The 17,699-nt window shown below is 45.4% G+C and overlaps 1 protein-coding gene across 1 annotated transcript in view; it reads left to right on the top strand.

Annotated features, from left to right (window-relative positions):
• Fntb (farnesyltransferase, CAAX box, beta) overlaps positions 1-16,990 on the top strand; it is a 97,906-nt gene extending 80,916 nt beyond the window's left edge. The window contains exons 10-12 of the mRNA XM_031357669.1: positions 9,694-9,805; positions 10,962-11,076; positions 15,610-16,990. Coding sequence (XP_031213529.1) covers positions 9,694-9,805; positions 10,962-11,076; positions 15,610-15,741 — 359 coding nt within the window. The 3' untranslated portion in view covers positions 15,742-16,990. The remainder of the gene's footprint in view (positions 1-9,693; positions 9,806-10,961; positions 11,077-15,609) is intronic.
• Positions 16,991-17,699: the final 709 nt, after the last annotated feature.

Consider the following 17,699-nt stretch of genomic DNA (forward strand, 5'->3'; position numbering starts at 1 on the left):
TTTGATATTGGGTATTGAGCCCAGATCCTGCTAAACACATTTACTACCACTGAGTTACATCCATATACTTAAAAAATGTTAATGTATTATTTATTAATTTGCAATTGGGGAGCTTGAACCTGGGGCCTCATCCATAGTAGTCTAGACCCTACCTTTAAACTATATCACCAGCCTTATCATTACTTTTAAAAATGTGTTTGTGAGCTGGGCAGTGGTGGCACACGCCTTTGATCCCAGCACTTGAGAGGCAGAGGCAGGTGGATTTCTGAGTTCGAGGCCAGCCTGGTCTACAGAGTGAGTTCCAGGACAGCCAGGGCTACACAGAGAAACCCTGTCTTGAAAAACCAAAAGAAAAAAAAACAACACAAAAACCCCAAAACAACAACAACAAAAAAATGTGTTTGTGGGGCTAGAGAAGCGGCTCTCGAGCCTGGCTAGAGCCTGGCTGCTCTTCCAGAAGACCTGAATTCATTTGGTTCCCAGCACCCACATGGTGGCTCACAGTTATCTGTAACTCCAGTTCCAGGGGGTCTGATTCCTTCTTCTCCCTCTGAGGCCCCCAGGTGCCAGGTATGTTTCTGGTAAACATACATATATGAAGGCAAAACGTTCAAACACATAAAATAAAATGAAATAAATCTAACATATATATTTGAAGCTGAGAATGTAGCTCAGTGATAGAGGGATGACCTAGAGTGTGTGAGCCCTGAGTTTGAGGCCCAGCACTGGTGCGGTGGAGGAAGCCATCAATGGTCTTACTTCTAATTAAAAAAGAAAAGGCTCAGCACAATGGAGCGTGGAGTTCAAGCAGTGGCCTGACTCAGCTCGTGACTACAGGAGCTCTGTGCCAGTGATTGCTCCTGTGTGCTGAAGAAAGAATTTGAGGATGAGTTATTAGTAATAGACTAACAGTATCAAATGGTAGCAGCTGGAGAGACGGCTCAACAGTTAAGAGCCCTTGTGGCTGCTGCTCTTTCAGGGGACCAGAGCATCCATGCTAGGTGGCTCAAACCCATCTAAAACTCCCGCTCTGGGGGGATTGGATGCCTCTAGCCTCTGAAAGCCCATGCACTCACATGCATATTGCTACACACACACACACACACACACACACACACACACACACAATTTTAAATAATAAATAAGGGCTGGAGAGATGGCTTAGGGTTAAAAACACTGGTTGCTTTTTCAGAGGACCCGGGTTCAATTCCCATCTAGCAGCTCAGCACTGTCTGTAAAGTAACTCTTGTTCTAGGGGATCTGATACCCGCATACAGACAGATAGACACACAGGCAAAACCACCAGTGAAACAAGAAAGCAGCCTGAGCCAGGCGGTGGTGCTACATGCCTTTAGTCCTAGAACTTGGAGGACAGAGACAGGCAGATCTCTGAGTTTGAGGCTAGCCTGGTCTACAGAGTTCCAAGATGGCCAGGACTACTCAGAGAAACCTTGCCTCAAAAAAAAAACAACCAACCAACCAAACAATCAATAAAAAGCAAGCAGCCTGTGAGTTTTGGCTGCCCTGCAGGGCCGATGTTGCTGAGGATAGCTACCAATGTGGCCCAGCACAAAATCCTAAACTCTGTTACGATATTAATAATTTTCAAAAGTTTTGGTGATGTTTCTTTTCTTGTAACTCAGTTTTGCAGTGTGGACTTGTAGGGACAGCGTTGTGTTGTGGTGTCAAAGGCTGGGAACAACTGCTGGTAGACAGGTGTTCTTTGGTGTGTGCTTTGGGACATACCCTAGGCCTTGTCTCCCTATCAGATTGAGCTACCCACAGCAGATCTCAGCTGTCATGTGGAAAGACTCTTGATTTTGTAGCTAAAGGAACCTTTGAAATCCAAAATGACATTATGATGGGGATTTCCAAAAGTGACATTGTAGTGGGAATCTGCTGCAGAGGTGTAAAAGGTTTTAGAATCTGACTTCTATGCCACTGCTGTCCTGTAACCATGTCAGCCGTCATTGCGCCGTGATCCATGTGTGCTGGTGTTTAAGTTCCCTAGGAAGTTCTTTGGAGGATTCACAAACTCTGAGCTTTTGGACTTTAGTGAAATATTATGATTTTAGCCACAGGTTATCATCTGCCTGGGGATGGGTCTCCCACTGTTATGGGGTAGGGCATGAGGGTACACTATGTATAGAAGCGTTATCCTAAAGTTTAATAAATACTCTTTTAAACACAATAGCCTTATGGAGATAAGCTTCACACGCTGTGCACTTGAACCATTTTAAAAGTCTACCTGTATCATAGTCAATTTAGAACATTTTCTGTTTTCTACCCAAAATACATACTCAACAAATACTATTTTTAGAGCAAAGAAAATAACAATAGTATGATTGTAACTGAGGTATCAACTGTTTATTTTAAACTCATATAACAAAACAAGTGGGCAAAAAGGGGGCAGGAGGTACAGCTGTGTTACAGAAAAAAATGAATATAGTTTAAGGTGAAGGTCATAATATTAATGGACTTTAGAAAACAGAGGGTAGACTGGTAAACCAAAGTTACAGAAAACTCTCATCCTAATTAGTAACACAGGCATGCAGATCAGAATAAATGAGCAGATACTTTCAAAACTCTTTTACCCTTTGTTGTTTTAGACAAGGTAGCCAGGCTGGCCTAGAACTCATGACAATTCTGCATCAGCCTCCCAAGTGCCGGATTACAAGCATGTGCCACACACTTGGGCTTCTTCGTTAACTTTAAAACATTATGTATTTATTTATGCTAGGGATCAAACCCTGGATCTCACACACGGTGAAGCCTAATTTTTTGTTTGATTTATTGTCGTGTTGCTTGTGGTTTTGGTACCATGTAGGAATCCATTGCTAACTCCAACATTGTCTTAGTTAGAGTTTCTGTTCCTGTGAAGAGGCACTGTCTTAGTCAGGGTTCCTATTCCTGCACAAACATCATGACCAAGAAGCAAGTTGGGGAGGAAAGAGTTTATTTGGCTTACTTCCACATTGCTGTTCATCACCAGAGGAAGTCAGGACTGGAACTCAAGCAGGTCAGGAAGCAGGAGCTGATGCAGAGGCCATGGAGAGATGTTCCTTACTGGCTTGCTTCCCCTGGCTTGCTCAGCCTGCTCCCTTATAGAACCCAAGACTTCTAGCCCAGGGATGGCACCACCCACAAGGGGCCCTACCCCCTTTGACCACTAATTGAGAAAATGCCCCACAGCTGGATCTCATGGAGGCACTTCCCCAACTGAAACTCCCTTCTCTGTGATAACTCTAGCCTGTGTCAAGTTGGCACACAAAACCAGCCAGTACAGGCACCATGACCACAGCAACTCTTACAAAGGACAACACTGAATTGAGCTGGCTCACAGTTTCAGAGGTTTAGTCCATTGTGGCAAGAAGCATGGCAGTGAACAACCAGACATGGTGCTGGAGGAGGAGTTGACAGTTCTACATCTTGCCCTAAAGGCAGCAGGAGACTATCTGCCACACTGGATGTAGTTTGAGCATATAAGATGTCTACAGTGACATACTTCCTTCAACAAAGCCATACCTCCTAATAGTGCCATTTCATATAGCTAAGCATTCAAACACATAAATCTATGGAGGCCACCACATTCAACTCCCTGGCTCCCATAGGCTTATAGCTATAGCATAATGCAAAAATACATTTAGTCCAACTTCAAAAGTCCCCATAGTCCATAAACAGTCTTAGACTTGTTTAAAAGTCCAAAGTTGAACATCTCTTCTGAAATTTGTGCAACCTCTTAACTGTAATCCTCTCTAAGATCAAAATAAAAAAGCAAATCATACTTCCAATACACAATGGCACAGGAGATACATTACCAATCCAAACTAGAGGAAAGGGGATGTAGTGAGAAAATGCTAGACCAAAGCAAGACCAAAACCAGCCCGGGAAAACTCCAAACTCTTCATCTCCATTTCTGATGTCAAAATATTCTTCAGATATCCAACTCCTTTCAGCTTTGTTGACAGCCACACACCTGTCTCTCTTGGGCTGGTTCCACTCTCTGTTAGCAGCTCTCCTTGGCAGGTATCCCAGGGCTCTGACATCTCCAACATCTTGGGGTCTCCAAGGCAATCTAGGCTTCACCTTCACAGCTTCACACAATGGCCTCTCTAGGCCTCCATCTGGGGACACTCCTGCCACACACATGGCCTCAGCGACTATCCTTAGACATGGAGGGACATTCCATAAGCCCTTTCTTTTATCCTTCTCTCTAAAGACAGAATCATATGGGGGAAGCTGCCAAATTCTGCCACTTGCTGGGGTTGGAACATCACCCCCCTTGTTCAATTACACCTTAGACCAGGCTGGTGATCCATTAGCCTCTGACTTCTGAGTGCTGGGACTGAAAGCATATGCCACCACACCTGGCTGTAAGCTTTTTACAAATTGGCAGCTTTGCTGGATAGTGTCTTGCCTTAAGGTCACCTTTAACATCAGGCTTTTTTTTTTTTTTGGTTTTTTGAGACAGGGTTTCTCTGTGTAGCCCTCGGCTGTCCTGGAACTCACTCTGTAGACCAGGCTGGCCTCGAACTCAGAAATCCGCCTGCCTCTGCCTCCCAAGTGCTGGGATTAAAGGCGTGCGCCATCACTGCCCGGCAGCTTGTTCCTTTTCATTGTAGATCTGTGTAAGAGTGAACACTAATACCACATGACAGAATCAATACTAGGCTGTTTTAAGATTTCCTCTGCCAATGGAATTAATCCAAATTCTTTAATTTAGCCTCAGGCAGACTCTTTGGATGAGGTCAAAAGCCATATTTTTCATAGGACCAGTATCTAGACCACATACTAACATTTTTCTCCTCTGAAATCTCTTGAGCCAAGCCTCCACAATTAAAACATTTAATTGGGGCTGGTGTATAGTTTCAGAGGTTCAGTCCATTATCATCATGATGGGAAGCTTGGCAGTGTGCAGGCAGACATAGTGCTGGAGAAGGAGCTGAGAGCTCTACATCTTGATCCAAAGACAGCAGCAAACTGTCTGCCACACTGGGCATGGCTTGGGCATGTAAGACCTCACAGTGACACACTTCGTCTAGCAAGGCCACATCTCCTAACTGTGCCACTCCTTATTGTCAAGCATTCAAACACACGAGTGTATGGAGGCCATTTCTGTTCAAACCACCACAAACATCATGGGAATATACTTTGTTTTCTTCCTAGAGATCTGATATTTAGCTCTCATATTTCGGTTCTTGATGTATTTTTAAGGGTTTGTTTTGTTTTATTTCATGAGACAGGGTCTTTCTGTGTGGCACAGGCTTCAGCTTCCCAAGTGTAGGGATTAGGCATTCCCAAGTGTAGTGTAGGGCATGAGTCATCACACCCAGCCAAAGGCTTTTTCTGGGCTTTTTCCCCAGGACCAGAAACAAACAAAACATGAGGCTTTCATGTTTAGCTTATATGCTAGATGCACATTCTTCCACCAAGCAACGTCATTGGCATGTTGAAGTCCAGTTGTCCCAGGATCGACTGTTCTTTCTTAGAATGGACATAGCATCTTGTGGATAACCAGTTGGCCATGGGTGTGTGGGCTTATCTCCTGATTCCCGTTTCTACTGCATTGTGCCATGTGTTTGTCCTTATGTTCCATGATTATGACATCTCTGCTGTTGGTTTTGAAATCAGGAAATACAGGCCTCTAAGCTTTCTTCTTTTTCAAGATCACCTTGGCTGTTTTGGGTCTTTCTCAATTCAGTTTGAATTTTTTTTAAAAAAAGATTACAGAGAATATATAGATTTTAAAAAAAGATTTATTTATTATTATATGTAAGTACATGGTAGCTGTCTTCAGGTACTCCAGAAGAGGGCGTCAGATCTCATTAGGGATGGTTGTGAGCCACCATGTGGTTGCCGGGATTAGAATTCAGGACCTTCGGAAGAGCAGACAGTGCTCTTACCTGCTGAGCCATCTCACCAGCCCGATTTTTTTTTTTTTTTAAAAGACTGTTAGCCAGGCCGTGGTGGCGCATGCCTTTAATCCCAGCATTTGGGAGGCAGAGGCAGGTGGATTTCTGAGTTCGAGGCCAGCCTGGTCTACAGAGTAAGTTCCAGGACAGCCAGGGATACACAGAGAAACCCTGTCTCAAAAAACAAAAAAAAAAATAAAAAAATAAAAAAAATAAAAAATAAAGACAGTCTTGTATCTGAAACTAACCTAGAATTTACTATATAGCCTATGATGACCTTGAACTCATGATCTTCCTACCTGCCTACCTGTCTTCTAAGTGCTGAAATTACAGGTATGTGCCACTATACCCAGCAAGCATTGACATATTAATAGTCTTCATTTATTTACTGTACCTGTGTATGTGTGGTTACATGCATGTGTGTGTGTGTGTGTGTGTGTGTGTGTGTGTGTGTGTGTGTGATATCTAGATGGCATAGGAAGGCCAGAGGTCAACAACCAAGTATCTTTCTTAGTCACTACACCAATTTCACTAGACTGGCTGGCCAACAAGCCTCAGGATGCCCCTGCCTCCACCTCTCAGCTCTGGTATTGGTGTACTGCCATGCCCGGATTTTTAACTCGGGGGTTGGGGATGGAACTTAGGTCATCACGCTTGTACAGCAAGCACTTCATTGACTGATCTATCCTCCCAGCTCCGGGTAATTAAAAACAATTATTACATTTACTTAGTCCTGTTGGTTTTCTGTAGAGGGGGAGGGCATGTGTGCCGCAGGACATGTGTGGAGGTCAGACCTGGTTCTGTCAGGCTGAGTAGTAAGAGCCCTTTGCTGGCTCTGTATTATCCTCAAACTCTTTACGAAGCTGAGGATGACCTTGAACCTCTCTCTGATCCTTTTAAGTGCTGCGATTATATGTGTATTACCATACTTGTCTTCCACAGTGCTGGGATTAAAGGCATACACCACCGTGCCTAGCCTGATTTCTTAATGTTGAGCTACTCTGCATTCCCAGGATTTCACTTCCCCTTTAAGACGTAGTTTATATCAAATTATTAGTATTTTGCAATTTTTGTACCCTTACTTATAAGTATCTAGTTTGATGTTCACAGTAATTAGGATAATTTTTAAAAATTAGGGTATACAGCCTGTAATGACTCAGTGGTATAGATGCCTGCTCCCAAGGCTAACAATCCAACTAGTGGTAGATTACTTGCCTAGCATCCACAAGGCTCTGAGTTTAATTGTATAGCACAAGTACAAATATATCCACACATGTACGTACACACACTCATGCATGAATAGCATAAGGTACACAATGCTCGTATTGTCTGACTCATTGGAGATTCTTTTCCTTGCTCCTGCACTTCTGTTAGTGGAGATTAGCCTGATGGAGAGCTACAGAAAACCAGCATGTGTGGTCTTGAGTTTGATCCCCAACAAGATCTGGAGGCTGGGATGTCCAAGGCTGGGGTACCAGCATACTCTGGAGTCTGGTAGGGTTGCTCTCTGCTTTTATGGAAGGTCCTGTCACTGACTCCTCTAGAGAGAAGGAAAGCTGTGTCCTTTTGTGATGGAAGGTACAAATTCATCTCTATTATCTATTTTTACCCTTTTGGTTACTGGGAACATTTTAAAAATTTTATCGTGTGTGTGTGTGTATGTGTGTTCCTTCTTCATCTTTTCCTTGATTTAGCCTAGTAGCTGAGACAATAAGTGTGTGTATCTTTTTAAGGAAGAAAGGGGGCTGGGGCACTAGAGAGGAGGCTCAGTAGTTAAGAGGTCTCAGGTTTGTTTCTTAGCACCAACATGGCACCTCACAGCTGCCTGTAATCCTAGTTCCAGATCCAGTCCCATCTTCTGGCCTCCATAAATCTCAGGCACATGCTACATGCAAGAACCCATATATGAATATGTGTGTGTGTAAAATAAAAATAAAGTAAAATAGCATAATTACAAAATTATTGCCAGATGTATGAGGCACACCTGTAATTCCAGGAGATGGAGGCAAGTGGATCAAGATTTCAGAGTTATCATTAGCTACGTAGTGAGTTCAAAGCCAGCCTGGGCTGAGACCATGTCTCAAAAAAAGAAAAGAAAATTCTGTCTGAATATTCTATAACTAAATGTGGAATGTTCTTTTGTCATGTGTGGTATATGTGTATGTACATGTTTGTGTGTGCACATGTACAGGTAGGTATGGGTTGAGAGGCCAGAGGCTGACAGAGGCTGACATCTGCTGTCTTTCTCAGTCAGTCTCCACCATACTTTTTTGTGACAGGGTCTCTCATTGAACTTGGAACATGAGTGTCATGTATCCTCTTGTCCCTGCCTCCCCAGCACTGGGCTTACAGGTGTGCACTGCTGCACGGACTCTTTTTGTTTTTTTTTTAAAGATTTATTTTTATTTATTTATTTATTTTTTATTTTTTTTCGAGACAGGGTTTCTCTGTGTATGCCTGGCTGTCCTGGAACTCACTCTGTAGACCAGGCTGGCCTCGAACTCAGAAATCTGCCTGTCTCTGCCTCCCAAGTGCTGGGATTAAATGTGTGTGCCACCACCGCCTGGCTATTATTCATATGAGTTCACTTTGCTCTCTTCAGACACACAAGAAGAGGGCATCAGATCCCATTACAGATGGTTGTGAGCCACCATGTGGTTGCTGGGAATTGAACTCAGGACCTCTGGACAAGCAGTCAGTGCTCTTAACCACTGAGCTATATGTCTCCTGCCCTGCACTGACTCTCTATACGGGTGCTGGGATCTGAACTCGGGTTCCCATGCTTGCACAGGAGGCACTGTGCCTAGCGAGTCATTTCCCAGTCCCGCTTGCTTTACTTATATTCTCACCCACCCTGCTCACGTTCACCTTTTGTAAACTCTACCTAGAGGTTTTTACACCCACCCTAGAGATTTATATACCCACATCTATGAAAGCTTTGGCCCTGTTTTTTTTTTTTTTCTCAGTTACCTTGTATCTCTTCTTAAATGGGATGTTTAACTGTTACTCCAAATGATGGTTCTGAAGATGATGTAACAGAACAGAAATTTGTGTTTAAGTGTTATGTGAAAAACATGCAGTTACAAAATTATAATAATTGTAACTATGTAGGGAAATGAATAAAAACAAAAGTGTTGAGCTCCCTCTCCTCTCCCTGCTTGGTAACTGTGACCTGCAGAATTCTCTTTCTGTACTGGCTGAACTTATAAATGAAGGAGCCCAGGGCCTAGGGATGTAGCTCAGGGTGGAGTGCTTCCCCAGCACGCATAGCATGTTCCCCAGCATCAAAAGAAATGAAAAGAAAAACAAAACCCAGGACTTAAGTTTCTTGTGACTCCCAGCATGGTGGCTTTTGCTTGTGCCTTCTGTGACACAGGATGGTCAGCAGTGATGGCTTCTGGGACAAACGTTTGGGTCTCTGGGAGTTTCTTTTGGATGTGGATTTAGTTTAGGGCTAGAAAGGTCAAAACAAGCTATTTGAGTAGAGCCTCTGGTAAGGGGTGTGTCCTAACAAATTGCTGAGAGGAGCTAAAGGAAATGCTGTCAGGAAACTGAGGCAGTCTTGGAGCTACTCCGAGCAGCCACTGCTGGAGATTTGGTTGTGGGCCATCATCCATGTTGACTGGCAATTAAGACTGCCTCCTAGACCTGCTCTTTGACAACACAGTCATGTTCAGGAGAGGGCACGTGTGGTGAAGGCAGCAGGTGTACTAAGAGTGACCGGACCGAGTCAATAATCATTGATGTCAGCCCCGCCCTCTGACACTGTGTTCTTCGCCAGGTGACCCTGCCCTCAGCATGAGCCACTGGATGTTCCATCAGCAGGCGCTGCAGGAGTACATCCTGATGTGCTGCCAGTGTCCAGCTGGGGGTCTTCTGGACAAACCCGGCAAGTAAGTGTTCTCTTGGGGAGACGGATGAGGGGAGAGGGAATTGCCACCCGGGCTCACTCAGAGCCAGGCCCATCAATCAACCTGGGCATCCCTGTCCTTCATCTGCTTAGCATTACCATTGTGAAGGGAAAGTGCTGTGTTTGGTGTAACCCCCCCTTTAGCCCCATTGAGCAGTCACCTCGGCTACTCATCCAGAGTTGCTCACCAGGGACCCCAGTTCAAGTGCACCTTCCTACTTCCCCAGAGAGGTAAATGAATGCCTGTCTTGGTGGCTTTCTTTACTGTTTTTGTCCTCTGAGATAGGTTTCTCTGTGTAGCCCAGGCTGTACATGAATTAGCTCTATAAGCCAGAGCAGTTCAGGCTGGCCTTGAACTCAGAGATCTACCTGCCTCTGCCTCTTGAGCGAAAGGCATGAGCCACCATGCCTGGCTTCCTTTACTTGTGTTTTACTCATTAAGTCCATTTAACTGGAATAGGATGTGGATAGAGGTACAGATCAGTGGTGGGTGGAGCACTGTTCTGGGGTCACTCCTGAGGATTGTGAAACAGTGAAGAAGAATAGGCTATCAAACCAATGACTGTGATAAACAGATTATAATCCAACTATTCTACAGTGAATTAGATGACTAAATGCAGGCCTGGGGTGCTGTGTATGGTACCGTAAATGAGAAAGTAAATAAAATATGAGATGTAGTTACACTGTGGACACACACACACACACACACACACACACACACACGTACTACTGCTGGGTGGAAGGCCTGGCCCAGCAATTTGAGTGTGATTGATTTTTAGACGTTTTTCTAGAGAAATGCATTAATTTAGTGCTGCCACTCTTAGCCCTCTCCAGAATGTCTGGAAAGACAAACAATTCCTATGGCTGAGGGTGTGGCTCAGTGGTGACTGCGGACTAGCCTAGCAAGTGGTCCATCCTCATCACTGCATCAAAGTAAACCAAACAAACAAACCAATAACAAAACTTAGTCCCATTGTTGGGCAGGGCTCAGTGTACCTTCAAGACTACTACTGGGAACAGCCATGCTTCCTTAGACCCTGTATCGAAAAGGGACCAAGGTACATCTATATCCCAGTCCTCTGGATTCATGTGGTAGGGAGGGATGGGACCGTTTCAGAGCCATCTGTCTGTCCTTGCAGGTCACGTGACTTCTACCATACTTGCTACTGCCTGAGCGGCCTCTCCATTGCCCAGCATTTTGGAAGCGGAGCCATGTTGCATGATGTGGTCATGGGTGTGCCCGAGAATGTTCTGGTAAGGCAGGTAGGGGCTCAACGCCCCCTTTCCACAAGGTTTCCCAGGTCAGGGGACCTAATTTTAGAGTAGCCACTTGCATCCTGCAGAGCTGGCTCTGTTCCCTGCGTGGGCAAGTTGGGAAACTCACAGGCCCCACCCACCCTCCTGGCATTCTGTAGCCCAAGTGAGGGTGTGAGTGGAGGAGGAAATATAGGGCCAGGCAGAGGCTGGACTTCAGCGGTCTGCACTGGGGGGCAGAGGTGCCGTGACTTTATTCCAGCCCGTTGCTGACCACAGCTTCTTCTCTAGGGCAGGTGCAGTTGTTACTCTAGCATGGGCCTGGTGCTCCACTCACTGTATTATGGCTGGCTTCATCGCTCAGCGTAGATGCTGTCTCCTCAGAGAATGGGCTGTTCACATTGCCGTGCGTCAGTTTGCCATGTATTTGTTTCATGTGGGTGGCCTTCTCCGACAAGGTGGCAGCCCTAGGCTAGGGATATAGCTCAGGGTAGGGGTCTGTGACTAGATGTGTTAGCAGAGCCCTGAGCCAGTCCCAGCACAGGAAAGGAACAGGATGCTGCCCACCATGGCCTGTGCTACAGCAGCCTGGCAGAAGGACACACTGCGCACCTAGACCTGAGCCCAAGAAACAAATGCAGCTGAGACTGTGTGTAGTGGCCAGCAGATATAAATTTTGAGCCTTTTCTTTTCATCTGTCTTTTATGTCTTTCCTTTGCTTGTGTTGGTAAATATTTCAAGCAGAAGTGCAAATAGATGAAAAATCATTCTTTTCTTTTCTTTTCTTTTTTTTTTGGTCAGGGTCCCAACTATGTCACTTTGTATTTCTGACTGGCCTGGAATTCACACTGTAGACCGGGCTAGCCTTGAACTGGGTCAGCTTTCTTGCTCCTTCCTCCAGGGGTGGTTGTGATTATAGGCTGCAGCCACTATACTTGGTTCAACCTTTGGTGAGGCACGTGTGTGGGTGCACATGGAGACCAGAGGGCAACCTCGGATGTTTGAGCATCTCACTGGGACCAGGATCTTGCTTGTTACGGGCTGGCTAGCCACTAAGCCCCTGGGATCTTCCTGTCTCTGCCTCCCTGTTGCTGGGATTATAAGTGCCCCAGCCATACCCGGCCTTTTACGTAGTGACTGGGGACCAAACTCAGGTTCTTATGGATTCTCAGCAAACATTTTACTGAGTCATCTCCCAGTCCCTCAGTGACTCTTCCTTAGACTTTCATGAGGGCTGGTGGGATAGTTCAGTGGGTTGCCACACAAGCCCCTGAGTTCAATTCAGTTGTAGAAAGGGAGACTTGACTCCTGCAACTTGTCCTCTGACCTCCACCTGAATGCTGTGGCATGGGTAGCCCCTGTACTAAGTAAATAAATAGAAAAACATTTTTAAAGATTTGATATACATTTTTTTTTTAAAGATTTATTATTTATTACAAGTACACTGCAGCTGTCTTCAGATGCACCAGAAGAGGGCCTCAGATCTCATTACAAGTGGTTGTGAGCCACCATGTGGTTGTTGGGATATGAACTCATGACCTTCGGGAGAGCAATTGGTGCTCTTACCTGCTGAGCCATCTCACCAGCCCTGATATACATTTTTTATTATAATGCATTTTTTCAGTTTGTGTTTTAAAATATACTGGCTTCCTGAAATTCAATGGGTAGCTTGCTGGCCCCTCCCCCATTTTAGACAGGGTCTCACTCTACAGTGCTGGCTGGCCTAGATAACTCACAGAGATCTGCCTGCTTTGCCTCCTGAGTATGGGGGTTAAAGGTGTCCACCACTGTGTCCAGTTTCCCTCTCCCATTTTGTCTCTCAGAAACATTGTAAACCCGAGGGCTGGGCGTGTCGTTCAGCTGCAACAGTGCTTAGCTAACTTGCATGCAGACCTCCGTCAGCCCTCAGTACTGTATAAAGCAAGCACCATGGTGCACACTTGGAATCCCAGCACTTGGGAGGTGGAGGCAGGAGGTCAGAAGTTCTTAGCTGCACTCCTCGGAGATGGAGGCTGCCAGCCTAGGCTACATGAGACCTTGTCTAATAAATAAATGGGAGCTGACAAGATGATTCAGCAGGTAAGGGTGTTTGTTGCCAAGCCTCAGAACCTGAGACCAATGTGGAACCTATACAGTAGGAGAAAAGCAACTCCACTGACTGGGCATGCGCATGCAAGCATCACACACTCGTGATGGGGATGAAGTTTAAAATCTTTTCTGCAGTTTTATCCTCTTCCTTGTCATTCGCCCACAGTGAAAGGGCCCCGAATACTGCTCTAAAACTCTGCCCTGTCTCAGATCAAATTTCATTTGGCTTTCTGCAATGTAGGGAAATAATGTAAAAGAATTGAAATAGGATCCAACACTTCTACCCAAAAGAGTTGAGGTCCTTTTTTTTAATTACAAATACAGATACACCATACTATTTAATAACTGAGACACACATACAGGAATAAGGAGAGTGAAATCTGGTCCCATGGCTTGCTGTTGCAGTCTTGCTAGATGGCGGTGGCCTGCCCGCCCAGCCTTGTCACAGCCATAGGCAAGTTGTGAGAGATTTGAGATGTTTTTATGCAGAATGTTTTTTGTTCATGTGTTACAGGGTAAGCTTCCCTGTAACATTAAAAATCCAAAGTGCTTTAAAAGCGAAGACTTTTCAAGTATCATACTAGCACTCAGAAGGTTTTGGAGCCAAGAGTGGTTGTTTACAAATGTAATTGCAACAGGGGAGGGATGCATCCTGTCTACCCCTCCCCCTCCCAAAGGACCCTTTGATTCCATCAGAATGTAGTCACGTCATTTGCAGGAGAATGGTTGCAACTGGAACCATCATAGTAAGTAGATGGAGCAGTGTCAGCAAGGCATATTTTCTCTCATCTGTACGTCCAAGTTATATATAGATACATAAAATACGTATGTATCTATGACATGAAACTAGAAGTCAAGCTGTCTATGGAGAGAGAGGGAGTTAATGGGAAGGAGAGGGGTTTGAAAGGAGGAGGGATGGGAATGAGCTCAACACAGTGCATGCATAGACAAGCTTTAATTAAAAAAAAAAAAAGCGACAGTGTTTCTCCTCCCCTCTAATGTCTCCTTTCCTCGTTTTTGTTTTGTTTGGCTGTTTTTGTTTATCTATCTATCTATCTATCTATCTATCTATCTATCTATCTATCTATCTATTGATCGATCGACCTACCTACCTACCTACCTACCTACCTACCTACCTACCTACCTATCTACCTACCTACCTCTGTTTGGCTGTCCTGGAACTCTTTCTGTAGACTAGGCTGGCCTCAAACTCATAGACCTTTCAAGTGCCACCACCTCTGGGCCTCATTTTTTCTTTTACTTTTTATCTGCACTCCATGAGAGAAAATGTGATCTTTCTATATCAGAGGTCTCAGGAAGGGAAACAGAATGACAGTGGAATGTATTGCCATGAGAGAATTGGAGGACCAGCAGAAGTGGAGGCCAGGGGCAAATAAGAACAAAGCATGGCAGTATACATGAAAATGTCACAACGAAAAGCAGACACCACATACCTGTAATCCCAGCATGTGGGAGAAGCAGGAAGGGCAGGAGTTCAAGGCCAGCTTACATAGTAAATTTGAGGCCAGCCTGGACTAGATGAGACTTAAAAACAGAATGAAAGGAAGAAAAAGTTGTAACAGACAGTACTTTGTTAATTAAAAACATATTTAGTGATAAGAAAATTACAGTGCTTAAGGAAAGGGTTTGGCCAGGAAGTGGTGGCGCACGCCTTTAATCCCAGCACTTGGGAGGCAGAGGCAGACAGATTTCTGAGTTCGAGGCCAGCCTGGTCTACAGAGTGAGTTCCAGAACAGCCAGAGAGAAACCCTGTCTTGAAAAACCAAAATAAATAAATAAATAAATAAATAAATAAATAAATAAATAATAAAAAAGGTTTGGAGCAAGGAGATAGCTTAATGGTGGAGCACATACCTAATATGTTAGGGTGCAGGATCTTCCACACAGTTTCTGATTTCAGAGTTTTACAAAAAGATGATTAACTGCTAAAGTCGATGTGAATATCTCAAAATCCAACAAACTCTAAAATATATTTTTGGCATTTCTCCTCGTCATTAAAATATTTGAAAGCACATATTCAGAGATCTCTCTCTCTCTTTAAAAGATTTATTTTAATGTACATCCGTGTTTTGTCTGCCGGTATGTCTGTATGAGGGTGTTGGATCCCTTGCCCTTGGAGTTACAGTTGAGAGCTGCCATATGATTGCTGGGAATTGAACCCAGGTCCTCTGAAAGAGCAGCCAGTGCTCTTAAGTGCTGCCTGCCATCTCTCCAGCCCCCGAAAGCACGTATTTAAGTGGCTGTATAATGTTCCCTTGTGATTGTGTACTACTGGAGGTTTTCAGCAGATCCTGATTTTGTTTTATTGCACATTTGGGCCTGGAATAAATCTGTGTCACTCCTGCTCCTTAGTCCAGTTCTGCCAGGTGCCTTTCAGCAGACACAAAGCCACTGGTGACGAATCTGCCTCTGTTCTCTTCACAGCAGCCCACACACCCTGTGTACAACATTGGACCTGATAAGGTGATCCAGGCCACCACATACTTTCTGCAGAAGCCAGTCCCAGGCTTTGAGGAATGTGAAGATGAGGTGACCTCAGATCCTGCCACCGACTAGAGGATCCCATGGCTCCCCCAGCTCCCCCAGCTCCCCCGCCAGACAAGGTTTCTCCGATTCTGTGTATAGCACAGCTTTGTGCTACTTGAGCCTTGGCCACTGTGGAGTTGTGGTTTCTTTGTCCTTTCCTGTCAAACGAAACAAAGCCATCAGCTCTGGGTTGGAATACACGGTGGTGTGATTTTTAAAATTATTTTCATACCTGTCAAACCAAAACACTGGGAGCCAATGTAGCAAGCCAGGTTGGAGAGCAGTGCATGCTGGGAAACAGCACCCCCCCGCCCCCAGCAGCTAGGCCCACAATGCTGAAATGGAAGGCATCTGTGAGTATCTCTGCATCCCAGCCACTGCTGTGACCTCCCCACTGCTGTGACCCCTCACTGCTGTGACACCACCGTTCAGTCACCAGATGGGCATCCTCTCTGGTATAAATGTCAGCTCTGTGCAAGGGTTGGACCGTGGGTCCAGCCAATATGAGCTCTCTGGAACAGAGCACTTGGGCTCCAGTAGGCATATTTATGCTCGTCTCTTTCACCCCAAAGGACAGGGGCCAGGAATGAAGGGTCTTAGGTTGAGCCCTCCCCACAACCTGGGGAAAACTGAGTCATCTCTCTCTCTGAGGCCATGTTTGGTATGAGCAAGAGTTGTTTTGTCCTTGGTATGATGACTACACCCAGGTAATCAATTATGAGTGGAAAACCAACCTCTAGGTCAACTCTGTGCCAGAGGAAGCAGCTTCCCCCATGCCTAGCCCCACCTCTCCCCATCATGTACCAGGAGAGGCCCTCCTACGGCTGTGCTTCGGCCCAGGCTCCTTCCAGTCCTTTCTCCCCACCCACCCCTCCAAGACAGTGCTGTCTCTTCTCATCCAGAGTGTTAACACTACTAAGGCTTTCACCTTAATTGATCACTCAGGATTTACTCCTGCCCTGTCCACTCCAGGCTCTGAAACAGACAGAGTCAAATGCTGGGCAAGCTGGCTGCTGTCGGGACAGTAGCCTTGTGTGCCGAATTGTGGAACTGCCCCTGCAGCAGCCCTTTCACGGTCTGCAGCTGCTGAGTTTGGTCATCCATCCACTGCTACAGTCATAGCAAGCTCCTGTCACTGTCCCAGTCTGTGTGAGCTTGGAGATGCACCATGAGGTTCTTTCCCAAACCACTGGCCATTTGCTGCCTCTGACTCCCTATTGCTTTGGTGTACTGGAACTATGTATTGCCTCCTTGAAATAATAAAGAGTAACATTTTCTAGGCTGTCTTTTTTCTTCAGAAACAAAATTAAATCTGTGTGTGTGTGTGTCTGTGTGTTTATCTGTGTGTCTGTGGAGACCAGAAAAGGGCATCAAATGCCCTTATCTGAAGTCACAGGGTGTTGTCCCTCGGGTGCTGGATACCAAATTTGTATCCTTCCTAAGAACATCTGGAAGTGCTCTAGCCACTGAGCCTTCTTTCCAGCCCACCATGCTATCTCCTTCAGGGTGCCCCTTTGCTGTGGGCATTTCCTGACTCTTGCATGAAGGAAGCTGAAATTCATTCCTCCTTGTGCACCTCCTTCACACACTGAATTCTAGTATTTGTCACCAACCCGACCAGGAGGGGATTATGCTCTGCCATTGCACTGGGCTGGGCAGGGGACCATCCTGGCCATAGGTAGGGGCTGGCATGGGTATAGCCAAAATTCTGTGGTTACTAAGGGACTCTCTGACAAGAAAGGCCAAGAAGGCAACATTCTGAGGCTCTTTGCAAAAGGAGGATACCTCAGGGGAAACTGCATCCATACAGATAACCCAGAGCTACATTCTCATTGCAGCTCCCATCCCCTGGAAATGTTTATTTTGTTTAATAAAGGTTTGGGTTGCAACCCGTTATCCTAAGTTTATCTGTCCACCACGGACAGGAGAAGGCTCATCACCAGAAGCCTAAGGTAATGAAGACAACTGCAGTCACAATTGGGGTCAAG

Source organism: Mastomys coucha, unplaced genomic scaffold, assembly GCF_008632895.1.
Source record: "Mastomys coucha isolate ucsf_1 unplaced genomic scaffold, UCSF_Mcou_1 pScaffold6, whole genome shotgun sequence".
Taxonomy (NCBI): Eukaryota; Metazoa; Chordata; class Mammalia; order Rodentia; family Muridae; genus Mastomys; species Mastomys coucha.